The sequence below is a fragment of the Pongo pygmaeus genome, chromosome 1 (assembly GCF_028885625.2).
Source record: "Pongo pygmaeus isolate AG05252 chromosome 1, NHGRI_mPonPyg2-v2.0_pri, whole genome shotgun sequence".
In the NCBI taxonomy this organism is placed as follows: domain Eukaryota; kingdom Metazoa; phylum Chordata; class Mammalia; order Primates; family Hominidae; genus Pongo; species Pongo pygmaeus.
In genome coordinates, this window is record NC_072373.2 from 208,793,329 (window position 1) to 208,805,061 (window position 11,733).

At 50.3% G+C, this 11,733-nt stretch overlaps 1 protein-coding gene and 1 pseudogene across 1 annotated transcript; both read right to left on the reverse strand.

Annotated features, from left to right (window-relative positions):
* Positions 1–322: 322 nt before the first annotated feature.
* LOC129012372 (chymotrypsin-like elastase family member 3A) lies at positions 323–10,962 on the reverse strand. The gene is made up of 8 exons (XM_054447997.1): positions 10,902–10,962; positions 9,528–9,613; positions 7,043–7,140; positions 6,792–6,926; positions 5,598–5,734; positions 5,097–5,239; positions 3,046–3,198; positions 323–415 (listed from the first exon to the last, which is right to left on the reverse strand). The coding sequence occupies exons 1-8, from the start codon at positions 10,942–10,944 to the stop codon at positions 398–400; spliced, it is 813 nt and encodes a 270-aa protein (XP_054303972.1). The 5' UTR covers positions 10,945–10,962; the 3' UTR covers positions 323–397.
* Positions 1,807–1,920, reverse strand: LOC129023179 (U6 spliceosomal RNA; annotated as a pseudogene).
* Positions 10,963–11,733: the final 771 nt, after the last annotated feature.

The following is an 11,733-nucleotide window of genomic DNA, read 5'->3' on the forward strand; positions in this document are numbered from 1 at the left end:
CAGATTTTTACCATGTTTATATGCCTGCATTGAAAAGCTACTGACTTATGTGTGACTATATACTAAGGCGACCAACTTGTCCCATTTTTCCTGGGACTTTCCCAGTTTTAGCATTAAATGTCCAGTGTCTTCACTCCTGAAGTTCCAGGCAAACCAGGATGGTCAGGTCACCGCAGAGCAACTCCCTTCTCTCCCAGCATCATTTTTCCCTCATCTTCATATGAAAGGGTTGGACCTGGTCCTGTCTCTGCATATGAGATCTAAGATTTTAGGAACAGGCCAGAGGTGAAGAGGTGAGTCAACAAAGAAAGAAAGATTCAACTTGGAATTTTCTGAGAGATCTTTATTCTTTATTCAGGATGTGGGATCGATCAGCACAGCCAGCTGGGCCTTGGTTCTAGTGGCTTGCAATGGTCTGGAAAAGTTGGGGGGGCAGACAGAATAGTCAATTTAGGAGCACAGGTTCTGGAGTCAGATGAAACTGGGTTCAACTTCCAGCCCTGCTGTGTGACCCTGGGGGAGGGATTGACCTCTGTGAGCCTCAGTTTCCTCCTCTATGTAGTAGGGATAGAACTTACCTCATGGGGGGGTTCTCGATTAAATTGTTAACTAAGGTTCATTCTACAATGCCCAGCATAAATTTAGATGGGATGTGTATATATATATATATATGTATATGTGTGTGTGTATATATATACACATATGTGTGTGTGTATATATATACACATATGTGTGTGTGTATATATATATACGTATGTGTGTGTGTATATATATATACACACGTATCTGTGTATATATATAAACAAAATATATATTTTTTGGGGTTTTTTTTTTTTTTTTTTGAGATAGAGTCTCACTCCGTTGCCCAGGCTGGAGTGCACGATCTCAACTCACTGCAACCTCCACCTCTTGGGTTCATGCCATTCTCCTGCCTCAGCCTCCCAAGTAGCTGGGACTACAGGCGTACGCCACCATGGCTGGCTAATTTTTGTATTTTTAGTAGAGACGGGGTTCCACTGTGTTAGCCAGGATGGTCTCAATCTCCTGACCTCGTGATCTGCCCACCTCGGTCTCCCAAAGTGGTGTGATTACAGGTGTAAGCCAGGGCGCCCAGCTTTTTTTTTTTTTTTTTAAGATGGAGTCTTGCTCTGTCACCCAGGCTGGAGGGCAGTGGCACGGTCTTGGCTCACTGCAACTTCTGCCTCCCGAGTTCAAGCAATTCTTCTACCTCAGCCTCTGAAGTAGCTGAGATTACAGCCATGCACCACCATGCCCGGCCAATTTTTTTATATTTTTGTAGAGACAGGATTTCACCATATTGGCCAGGCTGGTCTCGAACTCCTGACCTTGTGATCCGCCTGCCTCGGCTTACCAAAGTGCTGGGATTACGGGTGTGAGCCACCGTGCCTGGCGTTATATATATATATTTTTAACATGGGTCAGGGAACCAAGGGATTAAATGGTCTATAAATCATCACTTTTTTTTGTTTATTTGTTTTGTTTTTGTTTGTTTTTTTGTTTTTGAGATGGAGTCTTGCTCTGTCACCCAGGCTGGAGTGCAGTGGTGTAATCTCGGCTCACTGCAACCTCCACCTCCCAGGTTCAAGCAGTTCTCCTGCCTCAGCCTCCTGAGTAGCTGGGACCACAGGCATGCACCAACACGCCCCGCTAATTTTTTCTATTCTTAGTAGAGACGGGGTTTCACCATGTTGGCCAGGCTGGTCTTGAACTCCTGACCTCAGGTGATCCACGTGCCTCGGCCTCCCAAAGCGCTGGGATTACAGGCATGAACCACTGCACTTGGCCAGAAATGTTTTTTTTAATGGACGGCTTCATGACTTTGCATGTCATCCTTGCGCAGGGGCCGTGCTAATCTCTGTATCATTCCAATTTTAGTATATGTGCTGCCAAAGCAAGCACTACTGTTTTATTTTATTTATTTTATTTTTATTTTTTTAAGAGAGAGGGTCTTGCTGTGTTGCCCAGGCTGGAGTACAGTGGCTATTCACAGGTGTGATCCTACTACTTTTCAGCATGTGAGTTTTGACCTGCTCTGTTTCTGACCTGGGACAGTTCACCCCTCCTTAGGCCACCTGGTGGTCCCCACTCCCAGGAGGTCACCACGTTGATGCCAAAGTTGGTGCAGAACCAGATGGGTATAGCGCACTACAGCCCAGAACTCCAGGGCTCAACCGATCCTCCTGCCTCAGGCTCCCGAGTAGCTGGGACTACAGGTGGGCATCACTGCACCCAGCTAGCTATTACTCTTTTTTTTTTTTTTGAGACGAAGTCTAACTCTGTCACCCAGGCTACAGTGCAGTGGTATGATCTCGACTAACTGCAACCTCTGCCTCCCAGGTTCAAGCAATTCTCTGCCTCAGCCTCCCGAGCAGCTGGGATCACAGGCACCCACCACCATGCCCGGCTAATTTTTGTATTTTTAGTAGAGACAGGGTTTCACCATCTTGGCCAGGCTGGTCTTGAATTCCTGACCTCGTGATCCACCTGCCTCTGCTTCCCAAAGTGCTGGGATTACAGGCATGTCTACACCGTGCCCAGCTATTGCTCTCTTTCTTCTTTTTTTTTTTGTTTAGCTATTACTGTTATCACGAGCGTTATTAGTCCTCTCTGATCACCCATCCCCAGATGAAGTCTGGGGCCTAGACTCCCCTCTCTCAGCTCTCATCAGACTGCATCATTATCATTCATGTAATCACCTGTCCCCCACCAGGCAGCCTCTTGTCTGGCATGTCTCTCTATCCTCCCTGACAAGAGAGGACAAGACCAGAGGAGATACTTCATAAATACTTGTTGAAATAAGGAAGTTCAGCTGTAGTTCCAAGTGCCACCCAGAAACCATCAACTTCCTGGGGTCACACTGTATCAGAAAACATCCCTAAGCCTTTCTGGAATGTCCCCAAGGGCCCTTCCCCACTGAGCTTCTAGTATCCTTTCAGGCCCTCCCCAGGATCCGATGTTTCTCACCTGTCACCTCTCAGAGGAGCCACCACCCTGAAGCCCTCCTGGCCGCCCTGCCCTCCTCACCTCCTTAATCCAGTCGATGAAGGCCGATATTCGAGTGAACACTGTGGGCTTCCAGATGAAGTTGCAGCCCAAGGAAGAAACAAAGCTGGTCACACCATGGACCTGCCAGCCACCATCCTCTGTGGGGCAGTTGAGGGGTCCTCCAGAGTCACCCTGGAACGGTCAGAGAGGAGTGGGTGGCTGAGCCATGTCTGAGGTTTAGGGAACTGGTTCTGAACTCTAGGGATTTCGAGAAACTCCGACATTACTTGACTCCTCTGAGCCTTAGCTCGCTCATTTTCTTTATTATTATTTATTATTTTTATTTTTTTAGATGGAGTCTCTCTTTGTTGTCCAGGCTGAAGTGCAGTGGAGCTAGCTTGGCTCATTGCAGCCTCAGTCTCCCGGCTCCTAGGTTCAAGTGTTTCTCCTGCTTCAGCCTCCTAAGTAGCATTACAGTAGGATTACAGGCACCTGCCACCACACCCGGCTAATTTTTGTATATTTAATAGAGATGGGATTTCACCATGTTGGCCAGGCTAGTCTCAAAGTCCTGACCTCAGGTGATCCACCTGCCTCAGCCTCCCAAATGGATTATGGGTGTGAGCCACCACGCCCAGCCAGCTGACTCATTTGTGATAGGGAATAGTAGTATCTGTCCAAGAGCCTAGGGAATTACATGAGATGATGCACGATCTTGGCACGATATCCAGTAGAGAAGAAGCACTCGATAAACATAGTTCTTAATAGTAGCACCATAGTTAGTTATTAATTCATACTCAATTACAATACAATGAGGGTATTTGATAGTATTCTTTTTTTTTTCTGAGTCAGTGTCTCGCTCTGTAGCCCAGGTTGGAGTGCAGTGGCGCGATCTTGGCTCACTGCAAGCTCCGCCTCCCAGATTCACACCATTCTCCTGCCTCAGCCTCCCGAGTAGCTGGGACTACAGGCACCCACCACCACGCCCGGCTAATTTTTTGTATTTTTAGTAGAGACGAGGTTTCACCGTGTTAGCCAGGATGGTCTCGATCTCCTGACCTCGTGATCCACCTGCCTGAGCCTCCCAAAGTGCTGGGATTACAGGCGTGAGCCACCGCACCCGGCCTTTTTTTTTTTTTTTTTTTCTTAGACAAGGTCTTGTCCAGGAAAGTGGCTCACATCTGTAAACACAACACTTTGGAAGGCCAAGGCAGGAGGATCACTTGAGCCCAAGAGTTAGAGACAAGCCTGGGCAACATGGTAAGACTTCATCTCTACAAAAAATTTAAAATTTAGCTAGGCATTGTTGCACACACTTGTACTCCTGGCTGCTTGGGAGGCTGACGTGGGAGGATTGCTTGAGCCCAGGAAGGCAAGGCTACAGTGGGGTGTGATGGCATTACGGCACTCCAGCCTGGGCAACAGAGCAAGATCCTGTCTCAAAAAAAAAAAAAAAAGACAACGTCTTGCTCTGTCGCCTAGGCTTGAGTGCAGTGGCAAAAATCATAGCCCACTGTAAGCTTGAACTCCCAGGCTCAAACAATCCTCCCACCTCAGCCTCTCAAGTAGTTGGGACTACAGGCGGGTGCCACCATGCCTGACTAAAAAAAGTTTTTTTGTAGATGGGCATCTCACTATGTTACCTAGGCTGGTCTCAAACTCCCAGCCTCAAGCAATCCTCCCGCCTCAGCCTCCCAAAGCACTTGGATTATAGGCAGGAGGGACTGTGCCCAGAACAATGATGGTATTCTTAACGTTTAATCATAACTTCACAACCACAGAGTTGACCTGCGTTAGAGGTCATGGGACCAGTATCTCCTGCTGTGCTGCTGCGGAAGCCTGAGGACCAGGGACAGACAGTGACTTGTCCCAAGTCATGTCAGTGTGTGAGCTGAGACTGCAACCCAGGGGTCCTGACTCCCAGGCCTGGGCTCTGTGTCTGGACTGCGCTGATTTCCTCCAAGTCCTGCCTGGCCTGGAGGCTGAATGGAGCAAGCGGGCAAGATTCTTCCTTCACCTTCCAGGCAGTTGGCCCCATTCCAAGGTCCTGCACACCCAGCACCACCTCGGGCAGGTAAGAGCTGACTCACATTGCATCCGGAGCGGAGGAACCCTCCAGCACACACCATGGTCGTCTTCACAGTAGAACCCCACCAGTTCCACCTGGAGCAGTGCTTATAGTCTACCACGGGCAGCAGGGCCTGCTGCAGCTTGTCTGGGAGTGGCCCGTTGGCTGCAAGGATAAAAAGCACCGAGTCAGGGGTCTGGGGGCACAGGGCTAGGAGCCCCCGAGGAAGGGGGCATTCAAGGCACACAGTTCTTCTGCCCTGATAAGGACTCTCCTCCCACCCGCTAAATGGTCCTGCATGCTTTGTGCACCATTACATCCCCAGCACGTGGCACATAGGAGGTACCAAAACATGTGCAATTGAACACATTCGTGTTTTGGAGGTTGGTGGGAGAAGGCTGCAGCTGGAGAGAAATGGGAGAAAAGTACAAGGTCCGGTCTTGGTGTTACCTTCGACCTGCAGCCCCCAGGCCCTGTCTTTCTGCCACTGTCTCGGTGGCCAGCTAGAGAAGTCAGCACGTACTATAGAGACGGCCCCAGCCGGTGATGTAGCAGGGTGTCTTGTTGGGAAGGATGTCACCAGCAGGAGGGAGTGAAGCGAGCTGGACGGCGTCTCCCAGCTGGGCGCTGCGTGAGAGCTTGATGAGGGCGATGTCATTGCTGGGAAGGAGGGAAGAGTCACAGGGCCTGGTCCTCCAGCCGGCCCATGTCCTACCTTCCAGCCATTGCTCCAGGCTATTCCACCTCTGAGATGCCCCAGCTCCTTTACCCTCCAAATCCACTCTTTCATCATCATCATCATTATTATTATTGAGACAGAGTCTTAGTCTGTTGCCCAGGCTGTAGTGCAGTGTCACAATCATAGCTCACTGCAGCCTCCTGAGCCAAGGGATCCTCCTGCTTTCACCTCCTGAAGTGCTGGAATTACAGGCATGAGCCACTATACCTGGCCCAAATCATTCTTAAGGCTGAGCAATTTTATTTATTTATTTATTTATTTTTGAGCCAGAGTCTTGCTCTGTTGCCCAGGCTGGAGTGCAGTGGCATGATCTTGGCTCACTGCAGCCTCCACCTCCCGGGTTCAAGCAATTCTCCTGCCTCAGCCTCCCGAGTAGCTGGGATTACAGGCTCACACCACCACGCCTGGCTAATATTTGTTAAGATTTTTTCATACACTTGAAGGGCATAAGATTGTCTCCTTGGCCTTCACAACCACCCGGGAAGCCCAACTTCATTGTCACCTTTTGACAAATGGCAAAACTGAGGCCCAGAGAAGGCCAGTGACTTGCTCAGGCCATACAGAGAGTTAATGCCAGAGCCTGACTCTCAGCCCAGTGCTCCTACTTTTGTGCATAGTGCTGGGAGCCCTGGAGGCACTGGGTGAGCCATCTATTGAATGGAGAAACCCTCGGATTTGGGGGAAGGGTGCCAGAGGAACCCTGAGCTCTGAAGCCACTAGCCAAGTGGCCTTGGGGGAGTTCCCGCCCCTCCCTGAACTCTGCCATCCCCTCTGTAGGGAGACAGGTTTGGTGGTGATGGTCCTTAAAGGCTCTGCTAGCTTTAGCCCTCAGTGTGTGGGACCTGGGCACAGGCTGCTGGACTCAGCTCCCCTGTCCCTACGTCCCTACACATAGTTGGAGCCTACTCAGACTTGGCTGTGGGTCATGGAGGGACAAGTAGAGTAGCCTCTGGGTTCCAGACCGGAGCATTCACTCACCCACAGGCCACACACGAGCGGTTCCAGAGTGGATGCACAAAGAGGTCCCCAGAGTTGATGGGGATCACCTGCTCGGGGCCCTCCTTCACAGCAAGGTTGTAGTCACCCAACACCACCTGATAGATCAGGTTGCTCCTGCGGGCGGAGGTGAGGTCAGTCTGGGCCTGACTGGCTACCTCCCTCCTTCCCCATCATCACCCACTCTCCCTGGCTGCCTGGGGCCACGGGCAGGGACAGGGTAGAGAACTCACGAGATGCAGTGGCCCGCAGTCACAACCCAGTCGGGGGCGATGAGGCTGCCGCCACAGGTGTGGTGGAAGCTTCCGCTGTTCTCATACTGCAGGGAAACCTGGTGGCCCAGGAGGAAAGGGCCTCAGTGGGCTGGGCCCCACCATGAGAGTTACCACCAATGGCTGTACAGGCTGTGCACTGTGCAACTCCAGAGGGCGCCATTCGCACAGAAAACAAGAGCACCCTCTGAAACGTGCAGCGCACGACCTGCGACCTGTGCAGCTGCCCGTGGTGGCCCTGTCACTTTTCCATGGGGGTCACATTCTGATTCTCCAAGGCCTCCCCGCACCAGGACTATGACCTTCCTGGGGACCCCAACATTCTCTACCTTCTGTCTCTTGAGAGCCCTTGAAGGCCCTCTGTTCTATCACACACCCCTCGCCCCGTGACTTTTTTTTTTGAGATGGAGTTTTGCTTTTGTTCCCCAGGCTAGAGTGCAGTGGTGGCAATCTCAGTTCATTTCAACCTCCGCCTCCCGGGTTCAAGCGATTCTCCTGCCTCAGCCTCCAGAGTAACTGGGATTACAGGCACCTGCCATCGTGCCTGGCTAATTTTGTATTTTTAGTAGACACGGAGTTTCACCATGTTGGCCAGGCTGGTCTCAAGCTCCTCACCTCAGGTGATCTGCCCACCTCGGCCTCTCGAAGTGCTGGGATTACAGGTGTGAGCCACCACACCCAGCCCCCCTGACTCTTTTGAACCTCAGCTCTTTCAAGGCCTCTTGAGAACAGCTCACCCTGATGGGTTCTTTGCCTCTCTTCCCATTTCCTACACATTCTGATTTTCAAAAGCTCCCTCTAGACCACGGTTAGCAAACTGTGGACAGTGGGCCACATCAGGCTCCTGGTCTGTTTTTATAATAAAGATGTCCTGGAAATAGTCACATTCATTTCTGTATTGTTTGTGTCTGCTTTCGTGCTACCTGGCACAGTCAAGTCATTACTATCCAAACCAGCAAATAACCTAAAATATTCATTCTCTGGCCCTTTACAGAATAAGCCTGCTGACCTTCTCCAATAAAACTTCCCATAATGATGGGAATGTTCTATCTTTGCTGTCCAATATGGTAGCCACTAGCCACATGTGACTATTGAACATTTGAAATGTGGCAAGCAGGCCAAGCATAGTGGCTCACATCTATAATCCCAGCACTTTGGGAGGTCAAGACAGGAGGATCACTGGAGCTCAGAAGTTCGAGGTAAGCCTGGGCAACATAGTGAGACCCCATCTCTACAAAAATATATAAAAATTAGCTGGGCGTGGTGGCGCACGCCTGTAGTCCTAGCTACACAGGAGGCTGAGGTGGGATGATTGCTTGGACCTAGGAGGTAAAGGCTGCAGTAAGCTGAGATCACACCACTGCACTCCAGCCTGGGCAACAGAGCAAGACCCTGTCTCAAAAAAAAAAAAAAAAGAAAGAAAAGAAAAGACAAAAAGAAATATGGCAAGCACTGAGGAACTGAATTGTTAACATTTTTAATGCAAGTAAATTTCAGCTGGGCACAGTGGCTCACACTTGTAATCCCAGCACTTTGAGAGGCTGAGGCAGGTGGATCACCTGAGGTGAGAAGCCCCAGACCGGCCTGGCCAACACAGTGAAACCCTGTCTCTACTAAAAATACAAAACTAGCCGGGCTTGGTGGTGCGTGCCTGTAATCCCAGCTACTTGGGAGGCTGAGGTAGGAGAATTGCTTGAACCCGGGAGGCTGAGGTAGGAGAATTGCTTGAACCCGGGTGGCAGAGGTTGCAGTGAGCCAAGATCGTGCCATTGCACTTCAGCCTGGGCAACAAGAGTGAAACTCTGTCTCAATAATAATAATAATAATAATTTAATTTAATTTTTTTTTTTTTTGAGACAGAGTCTCACTCTGTTGCCCTGGGCTGGAGTGCAGTGGTGCGATCTCATCTCACTGCAACCTCCACCTCCCAGGTTCAAGCAATTCTCCTGCCTCAGCCTCCTGAGTAGCTGGGATTACAGGCATAAGCCACCGCACCCGGCCTAATTTAATTAAATTTAAATAGCCACAGCACATCAAGTCCAGCCTTCTGAGCTTCCCTCCACTGGCCTTACAAGACCCCTCACTCCCTTATTGCTTTCAGACCTCATAGCCCTGTTGTATCATCCTAGGAATCTAGAATTGAGTCTCTCAAAATCTCACTTCTTCAACACAGTGCCTGAAATTCCACCATCAGTGTGCCAACTCCTTGAGTTAAGCATTACCTTCACCCCTGATTCCACTTTTGAGTTGCAAATAGCCCAGTGAGGGTTACAGATGGAATGGGCAAAACCTCCCTGTGAAGTAGATGGTCCAAGGGCTGCCTGGTCTTTGGAAGCTGAAGTGGACATTGCAAAGAGAACAATGGTGTTAAGGCTGGATGCCGTGCCATTAGAGCTTAGGGTCCAGAGCCCATGGTGGGAATGAGGACAGCTGGTATTGCTCTTACCTGCCAGGGCCAGCTGTAGGGGACCGCATCCTCACCATGGACAACGCGGCTGGAAGGGTGAGAGGAAGGTGGGCCATAGCCTGAGGCTAGAGGGGAGAGGAGAGTTGTCAATCAGCTGGAGGGTCCCCAAAAGCAAAGAGGAGGCCAGGGTCCCAGTCCAAGCTGTGCCTTCAACTGGCTGTGTGACCGCATGCAAGCCCCTTTCACCCTCTGGACATCAGTAACCACCTATGAACAGTGAACATTTAAACTAGAGCAGGGCTTTCCAGAATCCCAGGAGTCTAGGGATAGAGATTAAAATGTGGCCTCCTTCATTGGGAGGACTGAAGAGCTTGATACACTTAGAACAATGCCTGGCCCTCAATGAGCCCTCAAAAAGTGATAGCTATTTTCATACAGAGTGGAGGCTTTAAAGAAGGACTTCCTGGGTTCAAAGTGCAGCTCTGGGCTGTGTGTGGTGGCTCACACCTGTAATCCTAGTGCTTTGAGAGGCCGAGGCGGGAGGATCACTTGAGCCCGGCAGTTTGAAACCAGCCTGGGCAACATAGCAAGACCTCATCTCTAGAAAAATAAAGTACAATAAAATAAAGTAGCCAGGTATGGTGCCATGTGCCTGTAATCTCAGCTACTCAGGAGGCTAAGGGTGTAGGATTGCTTGAGGCCAGGATTTTGAGACCATTCTGGGCAACAAAGCAAGACCCCATCTCTATAAAAAAAAAAAAAGCAAAAAATAAAAACATTAAGTGCAGCTCTGCCTTTTGTACTATGATAAGCTACTTTACTTCCCTGAGGGTCGGTAAAATGGGGATAATGATAATACTGATCTCCTGAGGCTGTTGTGAGAATTACATGAGAAAATATAAGAAAAACCCTAAACATTTTGCCTGGCGCATAGTAAGCACTCAATCAATGTTATCTGTTACCATTATTGTCAGTCAAGGGAGGCTGCTTGGAAGAGGTGGCCCTGAGCTGGAATGTAATATGGCAGAGAGACCAGGGAAAGGCCAGAGCATAGAATATGGAGCCAGGTAGGGGAGTGAGAGGAGAGTTGGAGTGGTAAGTAGAACTGTGGAAATTCCAACCCAAGACGCCCAACCACACAGCCCAAACTCTTAACCGTTTGACTTTGTTTACTGCCCCCATCAAGGACTTCCACCACCGCCCTTGGGGGTCTTTCTCCATCCACGGCTTCCCCTCCACTCTCCTGCTCCATCATAAGCTGAAAGCCCCCACAGTCATGCCCCCGGGTACAAGCTGAGACCCCCTCCTGTGGAACCAGGCGTAGGGTGTCATGGGACTCAGAGCGAGTGGTAGATTTCAAGGATTCCTAGTCCAGGGCAGCCCAGGGAGCACACACACAGGTTGGGGTCTTACCAACGGCCACAAGGAGGAGGGAACTGAGCAGACGGAGCATCATGAGTTTTGAGATGATAGGAAAAGGGCACAGAGCCTGGGGCTCTAATATAGGGCAGAAGGTAAGCAGGGGGGCTGATTGGGCCCCACTCCCAATCCAACAGGTGGTGGAACTCCAGGTCTCCCATGGTCCAAGGCCACAGTCCTCACCCAGTGCAGATGGAGGAGTGACAGCCAAAGGAAGGACCTAGCGTTCCCTCCAACAGGTGGCTGCACAGGTGGTGTGGAGTGGCCAACTGATAACAGGAGTTCAGGAAGAAAAGCTCATGTCAGGACAAGACCTCCTCTTTCCGAAGGAACAGGGGCACTGGAACTGGGCAGACCAGGGTTCAATCCTGGTTCTGCCACCTCCAAGCTCTGCGACTTTGGGCACATGGCTTAACCTCTCTGAGTCTCAGTTTTTTCCTCTCTAACATGAGATTCATATTAGTACCCACCTCCCAAAAAAATTCTTGTTGAGCACTTTTTCTCTATGTATCAGGCACTGTTCTAGGGGATACAGCTGTGAAAAATACATGGTCTAAGCCCTTCTAGAGTTTGAGTCTAGGCCAGGAGCGGTGGCTCACACCTGTGATCCCAGCACTTTGGGAGGCCAAGGCGGGAGGATCACTTGAGGTCAGAAGTTGGAGACATGGTGAAACCCTATCTCTACTAAAACTACAAAAACTAGCCAGGCATGGTGGTGGGCACCTGTAATCCTAGCTACTGGGAGGCTGAGGGAGGAGAATCGCTGGAACCTGGGAGCGGAGAGGCAGAGGTTGCAGTGAGCCGAGATCATGCCACTGCACTCCAG

Bases quoted from the DNA above. Each gene is read 5' to 3' on its own strand.
- LOC129012372 (XM_054447997.1), bottom strand. From the start codon at position 10,944: ATGATGCTCCGTCTGCTCAGTTCCCTCCTCCTTGTGGCCGTTG. The intron at 6,927-7,042 runs GTGAGTTCTCTA...CTCCGCCCGCAG, and splicing joins ACTGCGGGCCACTGCATCTC to GAGCAACCTGATCTATCAGG. The intron at 5,240-5,597 runs GTACGTGCTGAC...TTATCCTTGCAG, and splicing joins CGGCTGGGGCCGTCTCTATA to CCAACGGGCCACTCCCAGAC.